The following is a 16,926-nucleotide window of genomic DNA, read 5'->3' as shown; positions in this document are numbered from 1 at the left end:
TAGTTGTTGTAGTAGTTGTTCAGTAGCAAGGAAATATGTTATACTAAGGCTGCACAGTGGACGAGTGGTTAGCGCGCAGACCATACAGAGTTTGATTCCACCCTCGGCCAATCACTCGGCTGCTGTGCAGCCCGTGAGCAAACCCAAACACAAAAAATCTTACTAAATATTCTGGTACTCGTCTATTAAAATTTGTAACATTTCATAATTTATATGGTTGAAACCTTCTGAAGCATCAATAAATTACATAACAATTGTGGTTTTATGTCTGTTGTACACATCCATAATCTCCAGCTTGAAGCCAAACTGATTGTCAGATGTCATAATAAACGTCCCCAATCCATTCAATGTAGCCCCTTCCAAGATATTTACTGCCGTGTTCCGTGTCTGTAGCTCTACTGCCGCCTTGTGCCTATTTGTTGCAGTGCAACATGGTGCGGCTGAGGCGGAGCCACCTGGGCACACCTGCAGCTAATTACCCTCTGGTCTTCTTAGAAGACGCCCTACTGCTTACAGCCACTAGAGAGCATATTTGTATGAAATCTGGGGTTGGCTATAACATGTTATGATGTACATGTATTCATTTTTTCAAATATTATTTTTAAAATTATTTTTACTGTAAAATATTCATTGCACGGTTAAAAAAATATTTATAGGTAAGTAATAACCTATTGAGTGTTATTGACCTGTCACAATATTTTAGGAACCTTATACAGTTTATGATTGGAATGTAGCTCTCTGGTTATCATGCCAGTCTTGAATGCAGTTATGATACAGATACAGATTAAAAGTTCGGGCATCATTTATCCCCCTGCTTTCATTTCAATCCGGAATGTTATTATTATTAATTAATTATTATTATTAAATAATAATAATAATCATGATCATCATCATAAGTACGTTATTATTATTAAGTAAGTTAAGTGCTCTGAGAACGCAGCATCTTGTCTATGTACTGTTTATAGGACAAAGGTGGGCCGCGGACATTTTTTAGATTTTCAAGTGGGCCCTGAGTTGGTAAAGTTAGGGAACCCCTGATGTACAGTATTAACCAGCATTTGGTTTATCAATTTTGATGATCTTTTTTGGGGAAGGCATACCGTTTGAGGATCCCTGCTCTCAGTTCCGGATAGATTACACTGACCGATGGAGGCTAGAGGCACAAATGATCATAATCACAATACGAAGTAGACTCAGCCAGAAAAGTAATAATGTTACATTTATAAGTTACCTGAGCATGCAGGGAAAGTGAGTCCAGAAGCACAGCGGTCACACTGCTGGCCCACCACCCCAGGAAGACACAGACACTGACCTGATACCGGGTTGCATGCTGTGCTGTACGAGCCTGCCCGGGAACACTGGCAGGCTGGATGAATGAACCATACAAAGGTCATATATTAAAACATACAGTATTAAGAGTGACTCTTAATGCATTAATCACAAGAATTCCCAAGTGTCTATTCTGGAGAGGTTCATGCCCTTAAAAGGGCATGAAGATACGAGATGAATACCACCCAAAATATACAAAAGTAAAACCAGAAGATGTAGTATATGGGACAGTGTGGGAGAATGAAGAAGGATGTGTACTTCACATAGGAGGCCATAAAAAGATGCATGAGAAGTAGAACCCATAAAATCTAGCAGTAAATAACAAACCCCACAGATATAAATAGGAAGAGTCCATTTACGCATTAGATTAAATGTGTCCAATGTAATGGTGGTGATAATAAATGAGAAGCTAATTCAAGGTTGTCTTACACGCAAGTGCAGCCTTTCGTTTGGTCTATTGTACACATATAACCTACTTGAGCCTTTGTTTTGTAACCGCATTGTTACAATAAGAGATTATACTACAAGTCAATTGACACTGGAACTTGGGAAAATGTAGCAAAATGCCAAAAAGACTGTTAGACTGTGCTGCCTAAACTGGTGTATGAATGTGAATGAATGTTTGGTTGGAAAGGCCGTGGGACAGTAATACTCACCAGCACATTCCGGGTAACCGTAGTAACCTGTTGCACATTGGTCACACCCCTTGCCCCCATAATTGGGGATGCAAATACAGTGACCGCTGGGGCTGCAGACACTCTCAGCTACACCAGCTCCATCACAAGGACATGCTGGACATGGGGATAAAAAAAAATGAAATGAAAACTAGACAGCACTCCTGCAAACAGGTAGCCTTGTTTCCCACATTGCCATGGCAACCGATAAACAATCCACTTGATACCATACTCGAGAACTATTCATCGTTCAATATTGACACATGCAATTCCTGTTTATGACTACTACAAAAATACTGTAGGTAAAATAGCTGATAGATGAAGGAATTCTCTTGAATGGAGATGAAGTCATAATGCACGATAAAGCAAACAATAAAAACCATCTGTAAATTCATCATCACTAACACTGATAAGATAGAGCAACACTGTGTACACAGTATACAATACTGTATGTATTTCCTTGTGGAAGCTACCTCTGTTGCTCACAAAAGGGTGAATATTTGCCAAAACATGCACCCCCATTATTTTTTGGAGAAATACACCACAACATGGTGGCGCTGTTGTTAAATCCCAAACTTTGACCACATAAGTTGGATTAACAAAAAATTTGTCAAATTACTCAACACGCTTTACAAAACAGCCACTGCAGCTTTAAGGTCTTAAGTGGAATTACCACTCAAAAATTTGGTCCACACCTTCAGGGGATTGACAAGCTTGGTAAAACACTGGTTGAAAAATATGGCCGCCATCAACCAAAACGTCTTTGCAGGGGCACAAACTGAGAAATTAATTTTCCATAAATCATATACAATTTGTCTAAGGACTATCAAACTTTGAGGAACAACCGACAGGAGGTGCCATATCTCACCATGGCAGCTTGGGAAGGAGTGGTAGCCTGGCCGACAACGGTCACATCGCTGACCCTCCACAGTATGACGACAAAGGCAGTGCCCCAAAGCATCACACACCTTGCTGTCCGTACCTCTGTAGTCACACACACACTCTAAACACACACAAACACAGAAGCAAAATACCTACGATGACTCACAGTTGGCCCTGAACTACTTCTTGTGATGACGATGATGACAAAGCCTTTTTCTGTTGCCCTTTGCTCTTTCAAGTTTCATTGCCATACCTTTCAAACACTTGCATTAACTTTTTAGAGCAAAATATCAGTACAGTACTACAGTAATATCAGTACAGTCACACTCACGCTGACAGCTGACTGAGCCAAAATATCCCACAGGGCAGCCAGTTGGCACTGAAGAGAAAGAAAGAGATGCATTCAATGTTTGATGATCATTACTTGCAGCAGTAGTAGTAGTAGTATTACTTATTATAGTCTCAAATAACAGTTGTTTGTTTCAATTTAACTTACCTACAATCGGTCCTGCAGGGGATTTTGTGGTCGTCTGGTATGCTGGAAAACCTAATTGTAGTAAATGTATGACATAAAGTTAAGGAAAACGCAATTAATAACTTCTATTTTTTTATTATTTGTTTATTCCGCAATAATGTCAAAAATGAAATATAAACACACTGCTATAGGTATAGCTGCACTATTTATCACATTTACTAGTATCACCAAAAGCCTCATTCATATTCATAGTTGAGGTGTTTATTTACTGAAGCAAAGCAAAGAGGACAGGGCTATAACTGGAAGCAGGCAATAAACTCATTATACACTATAAAGCATTATTATTATTAATGATTAGGAGTCTATGTAAATATAGTTCTCTTTGATTGCACAGGTGGTTATTGACCTTTGTAGATCATGCACCCGGTGACCTTTGGAGGCTCGGGAGTTCACTGAATTTGAAATCTCATCATACTATGATCACATGGTGATTTATTAACAACTGCATTGGCCAGTTAGCCTGCATTGGCGCAACCAACATATTTTAAAGTGCACACAGAGGTAGATAAAGCCGGATGCCACCCACATGCCACCCACATTTCCAATGCAGCTAGTGCATCTTCAGGATCATTATTACACAATTATAACATGTTTTCTGACTCAGCAATTATAGAAGTCAGCATGTCGTTAATTGACTAGAGGCATTCATTGGAGCATTTATGGCATTTAGTCTACAGACATAGGTCAAACAATGCAGAAAATAGTGTGTTACTGTGTGATATAAAAAAAGTTAAATACTCAAAGGCCAACATGGGGAGAAAGACCACCCCCCCAAACCCCCACCATAGGTCACATGACAAAATAAACAAAATAACATTTTTACACTTACGAATGCATTGAGGGTAGTAATAGTGTCCTTCAGCACATTGCTCACAGTTGTTGCCTGCATACTGCACTTTGCAGATGCACCTTCCAGAACCCATTTCACAGCCACTCGTGGTGCGCTCATCACATCTGCAGGCTGACAGCACACACACAAACATCTTACATTCTATATATCTTGCTTTTAAATAATAATGTTCATTGTTATTTTATTATAATAACTATACAAGAAATAAAAATAAACAAAATGAATACAGAAAGGGTGGCATGGCGGTCAAGTGGTTAGCACGCAGACCTCACATCTAGGAGACTAGGGTTCAATTCCACCCTCGGGCATCTCTGTGTGGAGTTTGCATGTTCTCCCCGTGCATGCGTGGGTTTTCTCCGGGTACTCCGGTTTCCTCCCACATTCCAAAAACATGCTATGCCATGCATTATCTATATGTGCCCTGTGATTGGCTGGTGACCAGTCCAGGGTGTACCCCGTCTCTCGCCCGAAGACAGCTGGGATAGGCTCCAGCATCCCCCGCGACCCTCGTGAGGAAAAGCGGTAGAAAATGAATGAATACAGAAATAAATAAATAACATCATGTCAAAGCAAATATTTTTGGTTTGGGTTAAATAAAATAAATTTAATTAATGAATCTCCAGTATTAAATGATGTAATATACTTTTTAAATAAAAACACAATTTGTTATTATATTCTACAAATATAAATATTTTTCGGGATTTCTAATAATACGTACAGCTATATTAAGTAAAATATCGCACAGAGCATAACGGCATCACTTATGGAAAATAACATTAATTGAAAGTGGTGCAATTGTCCTGTATTCCTTCATGTTGAATCATGTTTCCTTTATTGTACACTAAGCGGCAGAGAGTGAGAGTTTAGCAACATTGGACACACGTTAATAGTCTTATTCTCCTCCACACACCACACCTGCTGTGTATCATCAGCAGAGCCTTGCGCCCATTGTTCTTTTATCCTAGTATGTCCCACCCAGCCCTCACCATCACCACCTGTCATCTCATTTGTTCTGCAGGGTTTCACATTGTGTTTACCAGTGGCTGGAAGTTGTTTTTTTTTTGCTGATATGTATGCATCATGCAGACCAAAAACATGACTCACGTATGCATCCAGTGGTAGACTCTACGGCCACTCCATAAGGTCTGAAGAAGCCTTCAATGCATCGCTCACAATTAACTCCAGCAGTGTTGTGCTAAAATTAGAAGAATTAACCCAAAATTAACAAAAAAAAATTACTTTGATTGTTAGAACTAAGCATTATTACTCCTACAATTAAGCATTGCAGAAGCGTTGTGCTATAATTAGACAAAGTATGAGATGTGTGTAATCCATTGTGTGCATATTAATATTTCTTAGGGGTACACAATAATTAAGAGAAATTATGACATCATACAGAAAAATCTGATAAATAACCAACAATTTTTTGAAATGCTCCAAAGAGGCGAGATCAGCCGTACTGTGCTGTGGGATGAGTGTGTGAGCAAATCACACCGAAGCAGATAGATTACAACATCCTCCACACCAACATGAGGATGGTATGCAAACTGTAGAGGGTCCAGGAAAGGGGCCACCAGGGGTCTGGGCTGAGCAAGCACGATTCTCTTGAGGACCTTCATGACGTGTGACCTCAGAGCAACTGGTCTGAATTTGTTGAGACCAGATGGGATGGGCTTCTTCTTGAACCCGTGGGCCGACATGGTCCGGAATTGCTGACTTGGCTTGGTTGACTCTTCAGCTGCCTTCCCACTCGGCCATGTGTCAGAGTGACATGGCTAATTTCCTCAGTGGGGGTCACGCAGAACGCCATTCTGTGTGGCTGAAAGGCTGGGATGATGAAGTACTTTTGAAGTACGTTTTCTTGTGGATAGCCCAAGTGAAAACATTTAGGGATGGCTAGGAAGGGACATTTATAACCATCTTCACCACGTGGAGCAAAATTCCAACTAGCCTCCTGGAAAGACTGGCATTAAGCATGCTCTAACCAATTTTTGAGGTGATTAACAAGAATGCCACAGCTAAATCATTTTTTTTTCAAAATTGTATTGTTACTTTAGGGGAGACTTTTAATCAGCTGATGAACGGCCTATTTTGAACTGGTTTTAAAATGTCAAACAATTCAGTGCTGAGCATAGCAGGTGGGGTCACTTGAGGTCAGATTGTCTTATACACAACAGTAGACCTCTTTCTAAACTAAACACACACAAACTAGAATCGGTTTAGACTTGACAAGCGTGCTTCATACCTGGCAGTTGATGCACACCCCTCCTCCGCTGTACCTGCCGAAGATGTCTAAACTTGCTCTCCTCGCTTCCACCTCTGGATCGTAATAACAGTCAGTGGCGTGGGCTAAACACTGGCAGGCTGAGGAGGAAACCCCCCAACACACACACACACACAGTCACAATATATAGGCTCGACAACATTCATGTGAACTCTATTGAAACTTCCTAAGGCGGGTTGTAAGACTGGTTATTAAGTATTACGAGAAACTATAAAATCTAAACTTAACTAAAGAAAAATAGATTATCCTCTTCCTGCCTCGTTAATGATTATGCATACAGACCCTGAAGGTGTTTTAAAAGCCTCTTACCCTTTTCAGTTTACACTTCTTCATTTTTTTTTTACACTTCAACTTCTCCCCGTTTATAATAGACATTGCATTTAACATCACAACCACTGATATCCCCTTTCCACCAGACAGTGTTTGTGAAAATGATGCATTAAATTGCATGTTTGGAACATACACCACTAATTCAATATTGAGATGCAATAGTCTTCCTCTCACATTCCTAACATGCATGTTAGATTAATTGGCGACTCCAAATTGTCCATCGGTATGAAGATGAGTGTGAAGGATTGTTGACTCTCCTGATGTTATTTGAATTTACTTTGTATATAGTTATGATGTGTCATATGTTGCTCATTCCACATCCATTGAAGCCTTACCCCCTTCTGCAGTTTTTTTTTTTTTCCCCAATTGGGATTTTGAATTTTTCCTTGCACGGTTGGGGGCTTCAGATCAGGATGTCAGTGTCAGGATGCTAGCTTGTAAAGCCCTTTGAGGCTCTTTTGTGATTAAGGGCTATATAAATACAAATGACTTGACTTGTTTGCCGATATGTGCTCTGTGATTGGCTGGCGACCAATCTAGAGTGTACCTTGCCGCTTTCCCACAGACAGCTGGGATAGGATCCGGCATACCCCTGCCACGACCCTAGTGAGGATAAGCGGCATAGAAAATGATGGATGGATGTATTTCTAGAGCTGTAATTTACATAAAAGTACAAATAATTTTCAACAGTATTCTTCATACAGTGAAGTTGATCTTACATCACGTGCAGAATAAAGTCGTCAGAGAATAACCCATAATTTTACTACACAATAATTTTTCCTCACAATATTCCATCATTATTTAATAAAATGAGTTTAAATATTAATACAAATATAAATGTCTATACATACCGTGGATAATATTAATAATATTAATAATATATTTGTATATTATTGTTCGTATTAATATACAGATTTTTTTTTGTAATAATAGGTAAAAAAAAATCCTCCCTACTACTTTTGTTTTTTTGACTTTTTTTTCTACTTGTAGTACGCCTTTGTAAGGCAACTCGCATAGTAAGTCAATATACATAATCATTCCATTACATTAAACTAAGTCTATGTTGTTTCAGTACATTTCCCCCTGCACTGATCAGATTACACATCATCCTCGTTTCGTTGCAGTTTTCCTGGCAGCTCAAAGGTCACATTTCAAGAGGCGAGCGTCTTGTCAACAGCCCAGGCAATTAAGTTCCATTTTCCAAAGGCTCTGTTTGGCTGACTAGATGGTTTGCTGATAAACTAGCAAGATGGTGCAGGAGGCCTTGGAGGATAGTAGCGTGCACTCTTCCTCATGCTTGCCATATGAGGAATGTCTGTCTAACGCTCTTACTGAGTGATACCATATCAGGGCATTAATAACAACAGCAGCAAGTGGACACTTCAGTTCTTTCTAAGTGCATTGTGTGTACTTACGCTGACACTCATTAGGGTTGTCAACTGTCGCAGCGTGCCACCGCTTCTGGTTGAAGCCTGGACAGCAGCGGTCACATGACTCTCCGCAGGTGTTGTGTTGGCACTCGCACTGGAGCCTGAAGACAGCACAGTAATAGTTACGGCATTCATCAGTACTTTAAGTACACCTGCACAATCTAATGAAATTTAATACACAAGCTGTATTAAAAATGATGAGTTAATAATAATAATGCACATTTTTCATTGACACAGTCAGGCATGTAATGTATATATTTTGATAGTATCTCTGCAAATGCAGCTACTGTCATTTTGTGGAGTTAATAAAAAAAAAAAAAGCCACAGCCAGCGCTAATTAGAGACCCCGGCGGTTATTTGCCTTTGTAGACCATGCACCCGATGACATTGGGAGGCTTGGCAGTTCATTGAATTTGAAAGCTCATAATATTATGACCACGTGGTGATTTATTAACAAGTGTATCACACAACACAGCAATGATGTAACAGCGGTATAAAGTAAACTGCTTAGCCAGTATTAATACCACTGATGACTTCATTGTAAACAGTGTGGAGAGTGTCACATGCATGAGCTCAAATCCACAGCTGAGTAACACAAACGGAATTTTAAAGTGAATTTAAAAAAAAAAAAGCAGGAAGGGGCAAACACTTTTTACACCACTGTATCTGTTCAACTTGCAAACATGCCTCGGTTTGTCCTTGGAATAGCACTTCCTCAAAACAAAACCTACAGTATATCTATGAATGAATTCTGCTTAGGACATAGAGGTCTACTGTGGTTCAGCAAAGTAGCACATCTTTCCATTACACCGTTTGTTTACAATGTCACAGTTGGTTATCACCGTCCTGTGCTTTTCACCATTGTAATGTCCACGGACAAACATATGAGGTCACCCATCGAAAGCAGGTAGGCTGAATGTTTCCATTGTGCAAAGCTTCTGTTAATGTATAAATGACGGAATATACGCAGGAAACAGATCAACGAACAGCATTTGTCAGTTAACGTTTGACAAACTCAGCTTAAGTTGTGAAAAATACGTATGTTCAGTTTAGAATGATGACTTACTTGTTTGGGTTTTCGGGATCGAGACCGGCACCGCATACCTGAGCATGGCCATGACACACGCAGCGCCCGCCAATACTGATGTCTTTGATACTGTAGTAGTACTAAAAATAAGCACACAAAGACAACAAATCAAAACCAAAGCCTGGCAGCAGGAGCTAATTTCACATGTTAAGTGTCAAGATGAGTTTTATGATGGGGTGACTCACTGCTGTATAAAAACTGATAACATCGTGTACAGCTGTCAACACAGACTCCTTTCGACATGGCAGAATACAGAAAGGTAACTGAGATGATTCATGCAGGTACATTTGAGTTGAAAAAAGCTACTTTTCATGACATAGTATCATAATATAGGTACTTGCGTATTAGATACACACACTGGCTACAATCTTATGCAGGTCTACCCAATATAGTGGCCATAAAGTATTCCGGAAACACTTAAATTAAACACAGGGTGTTTATATAAAGACATTATAGATATCACCTTATTTTTTAAGGTAATAATGATTTGAAGTGCATGAGAAAGTGAAAAGGAAAATGTAACTTTCTTCGACCACATGGTCATATCGAGATATTAAGTAAAGTACATTGCACAACAGCAACAGAAACAATGTTGTAATCAACACCCCCTCTAAGCTCCGCGTGTGTGCAATCACACACTGATCTTGTGTTCTCAGCGCACAGCAAGTTCTTGCAGTGCAACAAAATAAAATCCCACCTGAACTGTAAATAAAATAAACACATTTATTTTATTTATTTTATTTATTTTATTTATTTTATTTATTTTATTTATTTTATTTATTTTATTTATTTTATTTATTTTATTTATTTTATTTATTTTATTTATTTTATTCTGTGCCATTTTTTACAGGGCTTTATGGTCGAAAAAGGTAAGTCCCATTTTGTGCATTGTTAGCTGCCTCTCGCTAGCTGAACGCACAAAAAAGGGAAAGAATTGCGGATCTTCTTCTTTCTTTTAGGCTTTTCCCTTCAGGGGTCGCCACAGGAAATCAATCTCCTCCATCCAACCCTGTCTTCTGTCCTGTCTCTCTCACACCAACTACCCTCATGTCCTCTGCCACTACATCCATAAACCTCCTCTTTGGTCTTCCTCTACGCCTCCTACCTGGCAGCTCTAAACGCAGCATCCTTCTACCAATATATTCACTATCTCTCCTCTGGACATGTCCCAACCATCTCAGTTTGGCCTCTCTGACTTTATCTCCAAGGCCTCTAACATGTAATGTCCGTCTGATGTACTTCTTCCTGATCCGATGCACCCTGGTCACTTCCAATGAGAATCTCAGCATCCTCATCTTTGCTACCTCCAGTTTCATTTACCCCATTGAGGCTAAGAATACGAGTTTTCCTTTAAAGCCACAGACTATAATATTGTGGGACTCCCTATTTAAAATAGTTGACAAATACCCTGTGATTGGCTGGCGACCAGTCTAGGGTGTACCCCGCCTTACGCCCGAAGACAGCTGGGATAGGCTCCAGCACCCCCCCGCGACCCTCGTGAGGAAAAGCGGTAGAAAATGAATGAATGAAAATACTATAATATGGGACTTTTAACGATGAACAAATTGTATTGCAAAGATGTCTCCTAGTATAGTAGGAATGTGTGCCTTTTCCTGCAGCTGTGGCTTGAGAGACTTTTCCATACTTGTGCTGACTATCACTACGGGACAGACTGAAGAGGATAAATGCATGACAGAGGAGCGTTTGTGTGTGTGTCAGCGAAAGGGAAGCTGTTGCAGAGCTGTGAATATGCCTGAGTGCAAGATGCTGCCAACATGACACCACAGTGTGAAGAGCTCTAGTTTTGGCTTCTTTTTTTTGGCCTTACCCTGCGTGTGACGGTGGGATCTCTCTGGGCCTTGCTGATCAAGTGGCCCAGCAAAGTGTTGGTGCGGAGGAAGCGCAGGCGCACGTTTGTGGCCTTGGTGAAGTCCTGCAGCACAAACGAGCGGGTGAAGTCTTTGGATCCTGGCCGTCCGTTAATCAAGGAAACCACAACCTGGACATCACAACATGGCATTTATATTTTATCACTGTGGCGTTGTCCTTGCTGACGTGTAATGATTTTACAGTACCTCTCCATTCTCCAGCGGGACGATTCGAGAATATTCTGTGGTGCAGAGCTGATCGTCATCGTTTACAAGTCGAGCGTTGGGCTCCTTCCCAAATCTTTCAATGCACTCGTGCTTTGAGTCTGCACACGAACAAATGCACGCAAGAAAGAGTTGCAGAAATATTCCAAGTGATAAATAAACCTAGCACTGGTACAATTGGTAAGGAGGTAAGTATTAACATGTAAGAGTGGCGCATCTTGCATTTTCGGTTACTTGATGCTGACCTGATAAATTAACCACATGTTTTGTTTAAAAGATACAACCAAAGCGGTTCCATTTTCAGAGGTGGGAACTTACGTGCAAAATACTGCCAGGGGATGAAGGTCCTCCCGTTGTCAACAGAGCGCTCCAGCACCCACAGGTCGGGCCGTGGTGAATTAGCAAACTTTACGATGATGTAGGCAACATGGAAGAGCTTAAAAAACAGAAGAAAATAATGGTTGTTATATACTGTATTTACTGTATTGGTTACCACATTATTGGTGACATCACTGTGGATTTATGCCCTGACTTCTTGACTTTACTTGCAGTTTTTACAAGTCATCACAAGGACAATGGTCAAAGCATGTCTTTACAGAGTCAATAAAAGCAGCAGGTTAGTGGAAAAAGACCTAATCCTAAACCCACATGATCTGCTCTCTGATGCCTCTATCTGCACCTCTCATCACAAACAAATGGCGGAACATTATGTCTGGGATTGTTTCTGGCAAAGCGAAGATTTCAAAATGCACATTATGTCTGCGGACAGAAAGGATGTGTAATTGATGCTCTTCAATGCTCTCTTTGTTAGTGGAATGTTTTATCAGAGCTTTTCTTGTATAAAATTGGAACCAAAGCGAAGTTTTTTAAAAAAAATTGTTTTTAATAAATGCGTTTTTTTTTGGGGGGGGGGGGGGGGGGTGGAAAACCTGATGCGGCCCAGTCTCACCCAGACCCGAGCTCCAATGGCCCCCAAGTAAATTGAGTTTGAGACCCCTGACTTACAGTATTATTTAACATCACTATTAGCTAGTACTTCTTAAATTACTCTGGAATGAGGTGATTGACAAAACACAACCAGGAATATAATACGCTGCTTTAATAACAGACATGTCTATAGAACATCTCTTTGAGGCATAGAGGACAGGCCCACACTCGTCTAGCATCCATTGGTGCTTTGATGAAAGACCACATCAGGCAAGTTTTTGTCTTTCTTTCAAAAGCATATGGAGAAAAGTAGTAGGATGCCTAGTCATGACACTTCCAGGGAGGCAAAAAAACTTGGAAAGGAATATACAGTGGAACCACGATTAGTGTTGAAATTACATTTCTTTGGTTAGCGCCTGTTTCTGATAGAGTTGGACCTTCTGGAACAAATGAATGACACTAACCAAGGTTCCACTAAATAACAAACATTCAAATCCAAAATAGCATTTCCAACTCTCCCAATAAAAGAGGCCGCTTAGAGAGTATCAACAGCAACGTTTTGAGAGGTGTGCACTCAATTATGTTGGTGACCCCGAGTTCAAGTGGCTTGATGAGCTGTGAGAAAGTTCAAAGGTGGAAGGAGGAACAAACAACAAAATCATTCTATTTCACATGAGGCGGAACCTTTTTGGGAGGTCCTTTAATCAGCTTTGATGGTGTCTCCTAACTAATCAGAGAAAACCCCCACCCACGTGCAACAGGATGGGCAAACAGGAGAGCTAAAAATAGAAACAAAGCTTTTCAGGGGAGCGGCCCTGCCCCGCCATCATTAATAAAAGACTACCAGGAAGTTTAAGAGGCCGCAGCTAGGGAGGAGGGGGGTTCAGAGAGAGACGTGCAGGCTGGCATGAGGAGCCATTTCAAATTCCGGACATAGCGCCACATTCCCGTCTCCCACCTCATGCCCCGAGAAGCAGAAAGTGTGCCGCTGCTGCCACGTTCAGGATCCTGTTGCTGACTCCATAACTCATCCAGTGGTGACAATCTTCTCTGCCACAACAGATTAAGATGTTAACCACAAGCCAGCGTCTCAACGTTTTCCTTTACAGAGCCCCTTTTATGCTGATTTTTGTCCCTTTGTACTGAGTTGTGGACTCCTGTAGAGCAGCTACACACAATAACCCGTATAGAAAGCTTTCTAGATCTTCCAGAATCTGCACCTATTGCAGCAGTATTTCCTTGGATTCCCAAAACTTCTTTTTCAAATTTATTGCACCCATGGCCCACCTCCAGACACGCCCACTATAGATTGTACCAAGGCACACCCATATCAGGAAGTCACCGGCTGGATGGAAGCCACAGTGAGCCGAGCGTTCAGAGCCATCCCAAACTTCTTTCAGGGCTCACTTCCAAAAGCTTCCTGAAATTTTGGCATCGTTTAACACAATAACACAACATTCTAACAATATTTATAGACCAGAAGAGTGGAAAAAGCATAATACGTCGCCTTTAAAGAGCGGTGTTCTGTTTAGGTTCTGCATTATTCAAACACTGCCCACAACTTGTGCGTCCAAGCTCACATAAAAGCTCTTAAATTGCCAGAATGTTTGTGGTGTTGTTGATGCTGGTGACATTGAGAGGAATCTTTCAGGATAAGAACGACCCTGATGGGACTTTGCCTGCTTTCATTTCTGTCTCTCAAACGCAGCACAGCCAGTCTAAACACACACTGAAAATAAACCCAGAGTCCTACATTGTTGTTTGGAGGTGGTCTGATACACTTACAGTGTATACGGACAAAGGTATTCAGGCCACCGAATTAAGTCGTTTCTTATCAGGCTATATGGACAATCCAAGGGGTGTCTCAATTTTTTACATATGTGACACCCTCTATGGTTTGTGTTCAAAATGTCTTGGGAAGGCATGACGTATAGTCCATAGGTTGATAAGTCCTATCCGTGCCACCGCAGAGACCATGTGCCTGATGGCATCCATATTTTTCTACCATCCATCCATCCATTTTCGATGCCACTTCATGCTCACTATGGTTGCATGGGTATGCTGGAGCCTATCCCAGCAGACTTTGGGAAGCAAGTCTAGACTGGTCACCAGCCAATCACAGGGCACATATAGACAACCAACTATTCACACTCACATTCATACCTTACAATACAATTTAGGTCACTGTTTTTGTACAAATCTTACAAATCTCAAATTTCACGGAGATGTGGTTAAACAGCCTAAAGTTATAGTGGTGTTTTGTAGAGCAAATTTAGTAGTGTCACAAATTAATAATAAACCGATTCATGGGATCCAAGTTTAAGGTTTTATAACAATTTTTAAGACAAATAATAGCACAGGCAACCTAGGATGGGGGCAAGTGTTGCCCAATTTTCACCCTTTCGGGAGTAAGTACTACTGTGCCCGATACAGCACAGTCCAATAAATCACTGTAAGGCAACATTTTCTCTTCCCGGCAATGTGTAAATGCTTATGACAAACACTGACGCGCTGTCACAACAATCTCAAGTGGTTGCCCCCCTGACACGTCAGGGTGGTATACTTGTGTGTGTTATCATTTGGGAATAACCCAGCAACGATGGTGTGCTGTGATAAATGTGCACCCTAAGGTGTGAAGTGCTGTGGGTCAGCTGCCTGCCAGCAGGATTTTTTGACCTCCATATTAACACTTTACAACATGTCAGGTCATTTAGAATGAAGCATGACACACTTGCTGGATATTATAGCACTTATAGCAGTGTTGACATGCCTATGCAGGGACTGTTCAACAAATTAAGGGGTTGCAATTAATCAAAAATACTTTTCAAAATAAAAATAGAAATTCATATCATAGCATTGAGCAATACTAGGGGATGACATCAATGCAAACTGATAGGCCGCTTCCAAGATGCCATGCATAATCTGACTGCTAAATCCTGTCCGTACGCATATTACTTATTACCATACTCACCTGAATATAAGACAACTCTGAAAATAAAACAACCCATAAACTATTTTTAAAGACAAAATAAGACTAAATTAATCATTTCATTTTTATATAGTTTTAATATGAGTTGGCAAACTACAATAAAAAAGAATATCACATTTCTTAGCTGCTTGCTCTGAATCGCTTAGAAAGAAGTTCAGACACAGGACAAAACAGCCAAGATTTAGAGGCGGGGTACACCCTGGACTGGTCGCCAGCCAATCACAGGGCACATATCGACAAACAACCATTCACACTCACATTCATACCTATGGACAATTTGGAGTCGCCAATTAACCTAGCATGTTTTTGGAATGTGGGAGGAAACCGGAGTACCCGGAGAAAACCCACGCATGCACGGGGAGAACATGCAAACTCCACACAGAGATGGCTGAGGGTGGAATTGAACCCTAGTCTCCTAGCTGTGAGGTCTGCGCGCTAACCACTCGACCGCCGTGCCGCCCCAGATGTAAACAGAGGTGCGGACCAAATCAACCGCTTCAATTTAATCTTGAAATGAGCTTGGCACACTTTGGTTGTGATTTACCCTCTGGTGGCATATGAACCGAGGTTCGAGTATAAACTGCACAATGGTGTACTGATGGTGTAATTATTAATATCAACAAGGGCCCATTTTGCTCTATGCTGTGTTTTCTTGCACTGTAGTACTCATTGTGTATGCATGTGTTTAGTCTGGGAAAATACCTTTAAGCTATGCAACTAATGTAGCTGCAGCCCAGGAGTCAAAGTTCAACCAAAGGCCACTGCAGAGGCGAGAAGTCTGCTGTGATACATGTATGAGCCATCTGAGAGTCTGATGGAATGCCATTCAAACACGAGGCATCACCTTCTGTCACACAGGATCGGTGGCTTGCAGAAACAATGCATACAGTAAGTGCAACTGTTTGCCTGTGTGCAACAGGTGGACAGCGGAGGGTGCGAAGGGGGAGTCGACTAGTCTGGTGTATTTTTCTCCATGACTCCATGGTGGAATTAGGCAGTTGGCAGTCATAAGCGTGACAAAACAAACAGTAGATACACATCGCTCTTTGATAGTCATCTTGGTGTACAAGTTTGGCTGAAACCGCAATGAAAATATGCTTTTATGCATTAAATATATTCCGCTGTTTTATGCATTTTAAATTATATATTCAAGTCATATTATACATCTAGATTACGAAACATTATGATGAGAAATCCCGCCTTTTCCCAGGCCTGGCCACTCCTGTTAGCAAGCACGAGATGGTTGTTGTAGTAAATACAATATCTGCTGGGCTGGCCTGGCGCCCCAGGAAGCCAGGCTAAAGACGACCACTTACATCACCAGAGCCATAGGGAGGCACCCCGTTTAATGTCCAATCTTGTCTCTGGGGTCGGACTGAGCCAGCTGCATTGTATTAACACAGCCCGCTATAGTTGGAGAGAGACAGCATTGATTGGTGATGTTATTTTTCAAAAAAAGAAGTCAACTTTGTGCTTCAGATACAGACTTTTGGGTCCAATAAATGACTCGAGCGAA

General features: G+C 41.0%; 1 protein-coding gene across 3 annotated transcripts in view; it reads right to left on the bottom strand.

The window, feature by feature from the left end:
* LOC131126501 (laminin subunit alpha-3-like) overlaps window positions 1-16,926 on the bottom strand; it is a 58,936-nt gene that overhangs the window by 33,095 nt on the left and 8,915 nt on the right. For all 3 annotated transcript variants that reach the window (XM_058069119.1, XM_058069120.1, XM_058069121.1), the window contains exons 3-16: window positions 11,813-11,930; window positions 11,477-11,595; window positions 11,230-11,400; window positions 9,381-9,481; window positions 8,300-8,415; window positions 6,516-6,634; window positions 5,375-5,465; window positions 4,250-4,381; window positions 3,382-3,432; window positions 3,217-3,264; window positions 2,872-3,006; window positions 1,986-2,120; window positions 1,232-1,366; window positions 1,101-1,153 (exon numbers count right to left, since the gene is read on the bottom strand). In XM_058069119.1, coding sequence (XP_057925102.1) covers window positions 1,101-1,153; window positions 1,232-1,366; window positions 1,986-2,120; window positions 2,872-3,006; window positions 3,217-3,264; window positions 3,382-3,432; window positions 4,250-4,381; window positions 5,375-5,465; window positions 6,516-6,634; window positions 8,300-8,415; window positions 9,381-9,481; window positions 11,230-11,400; window positions 11,477-11,595; window positions 11,813-11,930 — 1,524 coding nt within the window. The remainder of the gene's footprint in view (window positions 1-1,100; window positions 1,154-1,231; window positions 1,367-1,985; window positions 2,121-2,871; window positions 3,007-3,216; window positions 3,265-3,381; window positions 3,433-4,249; window positions 4,382-5,374; window positions 5,466-6,515; window positions 6,635-8,299; window positions 8,416-9,380; window positions 9,482-11,229; window positions 11,401-11,476; window positions 11,596-11,812; window positions 11,931-16,926) is intronic.

This window comes from Doryrhamphus excisus, chromosome 3, assembly GCF_030265055.1.
Source record: "Doryrhamphus excisus isolate RoL2022-K1 chromosome 3, RoL_Dexc_1.0, whole genome shotgun sequence".
Lineage (NCBI taxonomy): Eukaryota > Metazoa > Chordata > Actinopteri > Syngnathiformes > Syngnathidae > Doryrhamphus > Doryrhamphus excisus.
Note: the sequence above shows the minus strand (reverse complement) of the source record. Positions and strands in the feature narration are given on the sequence as shown.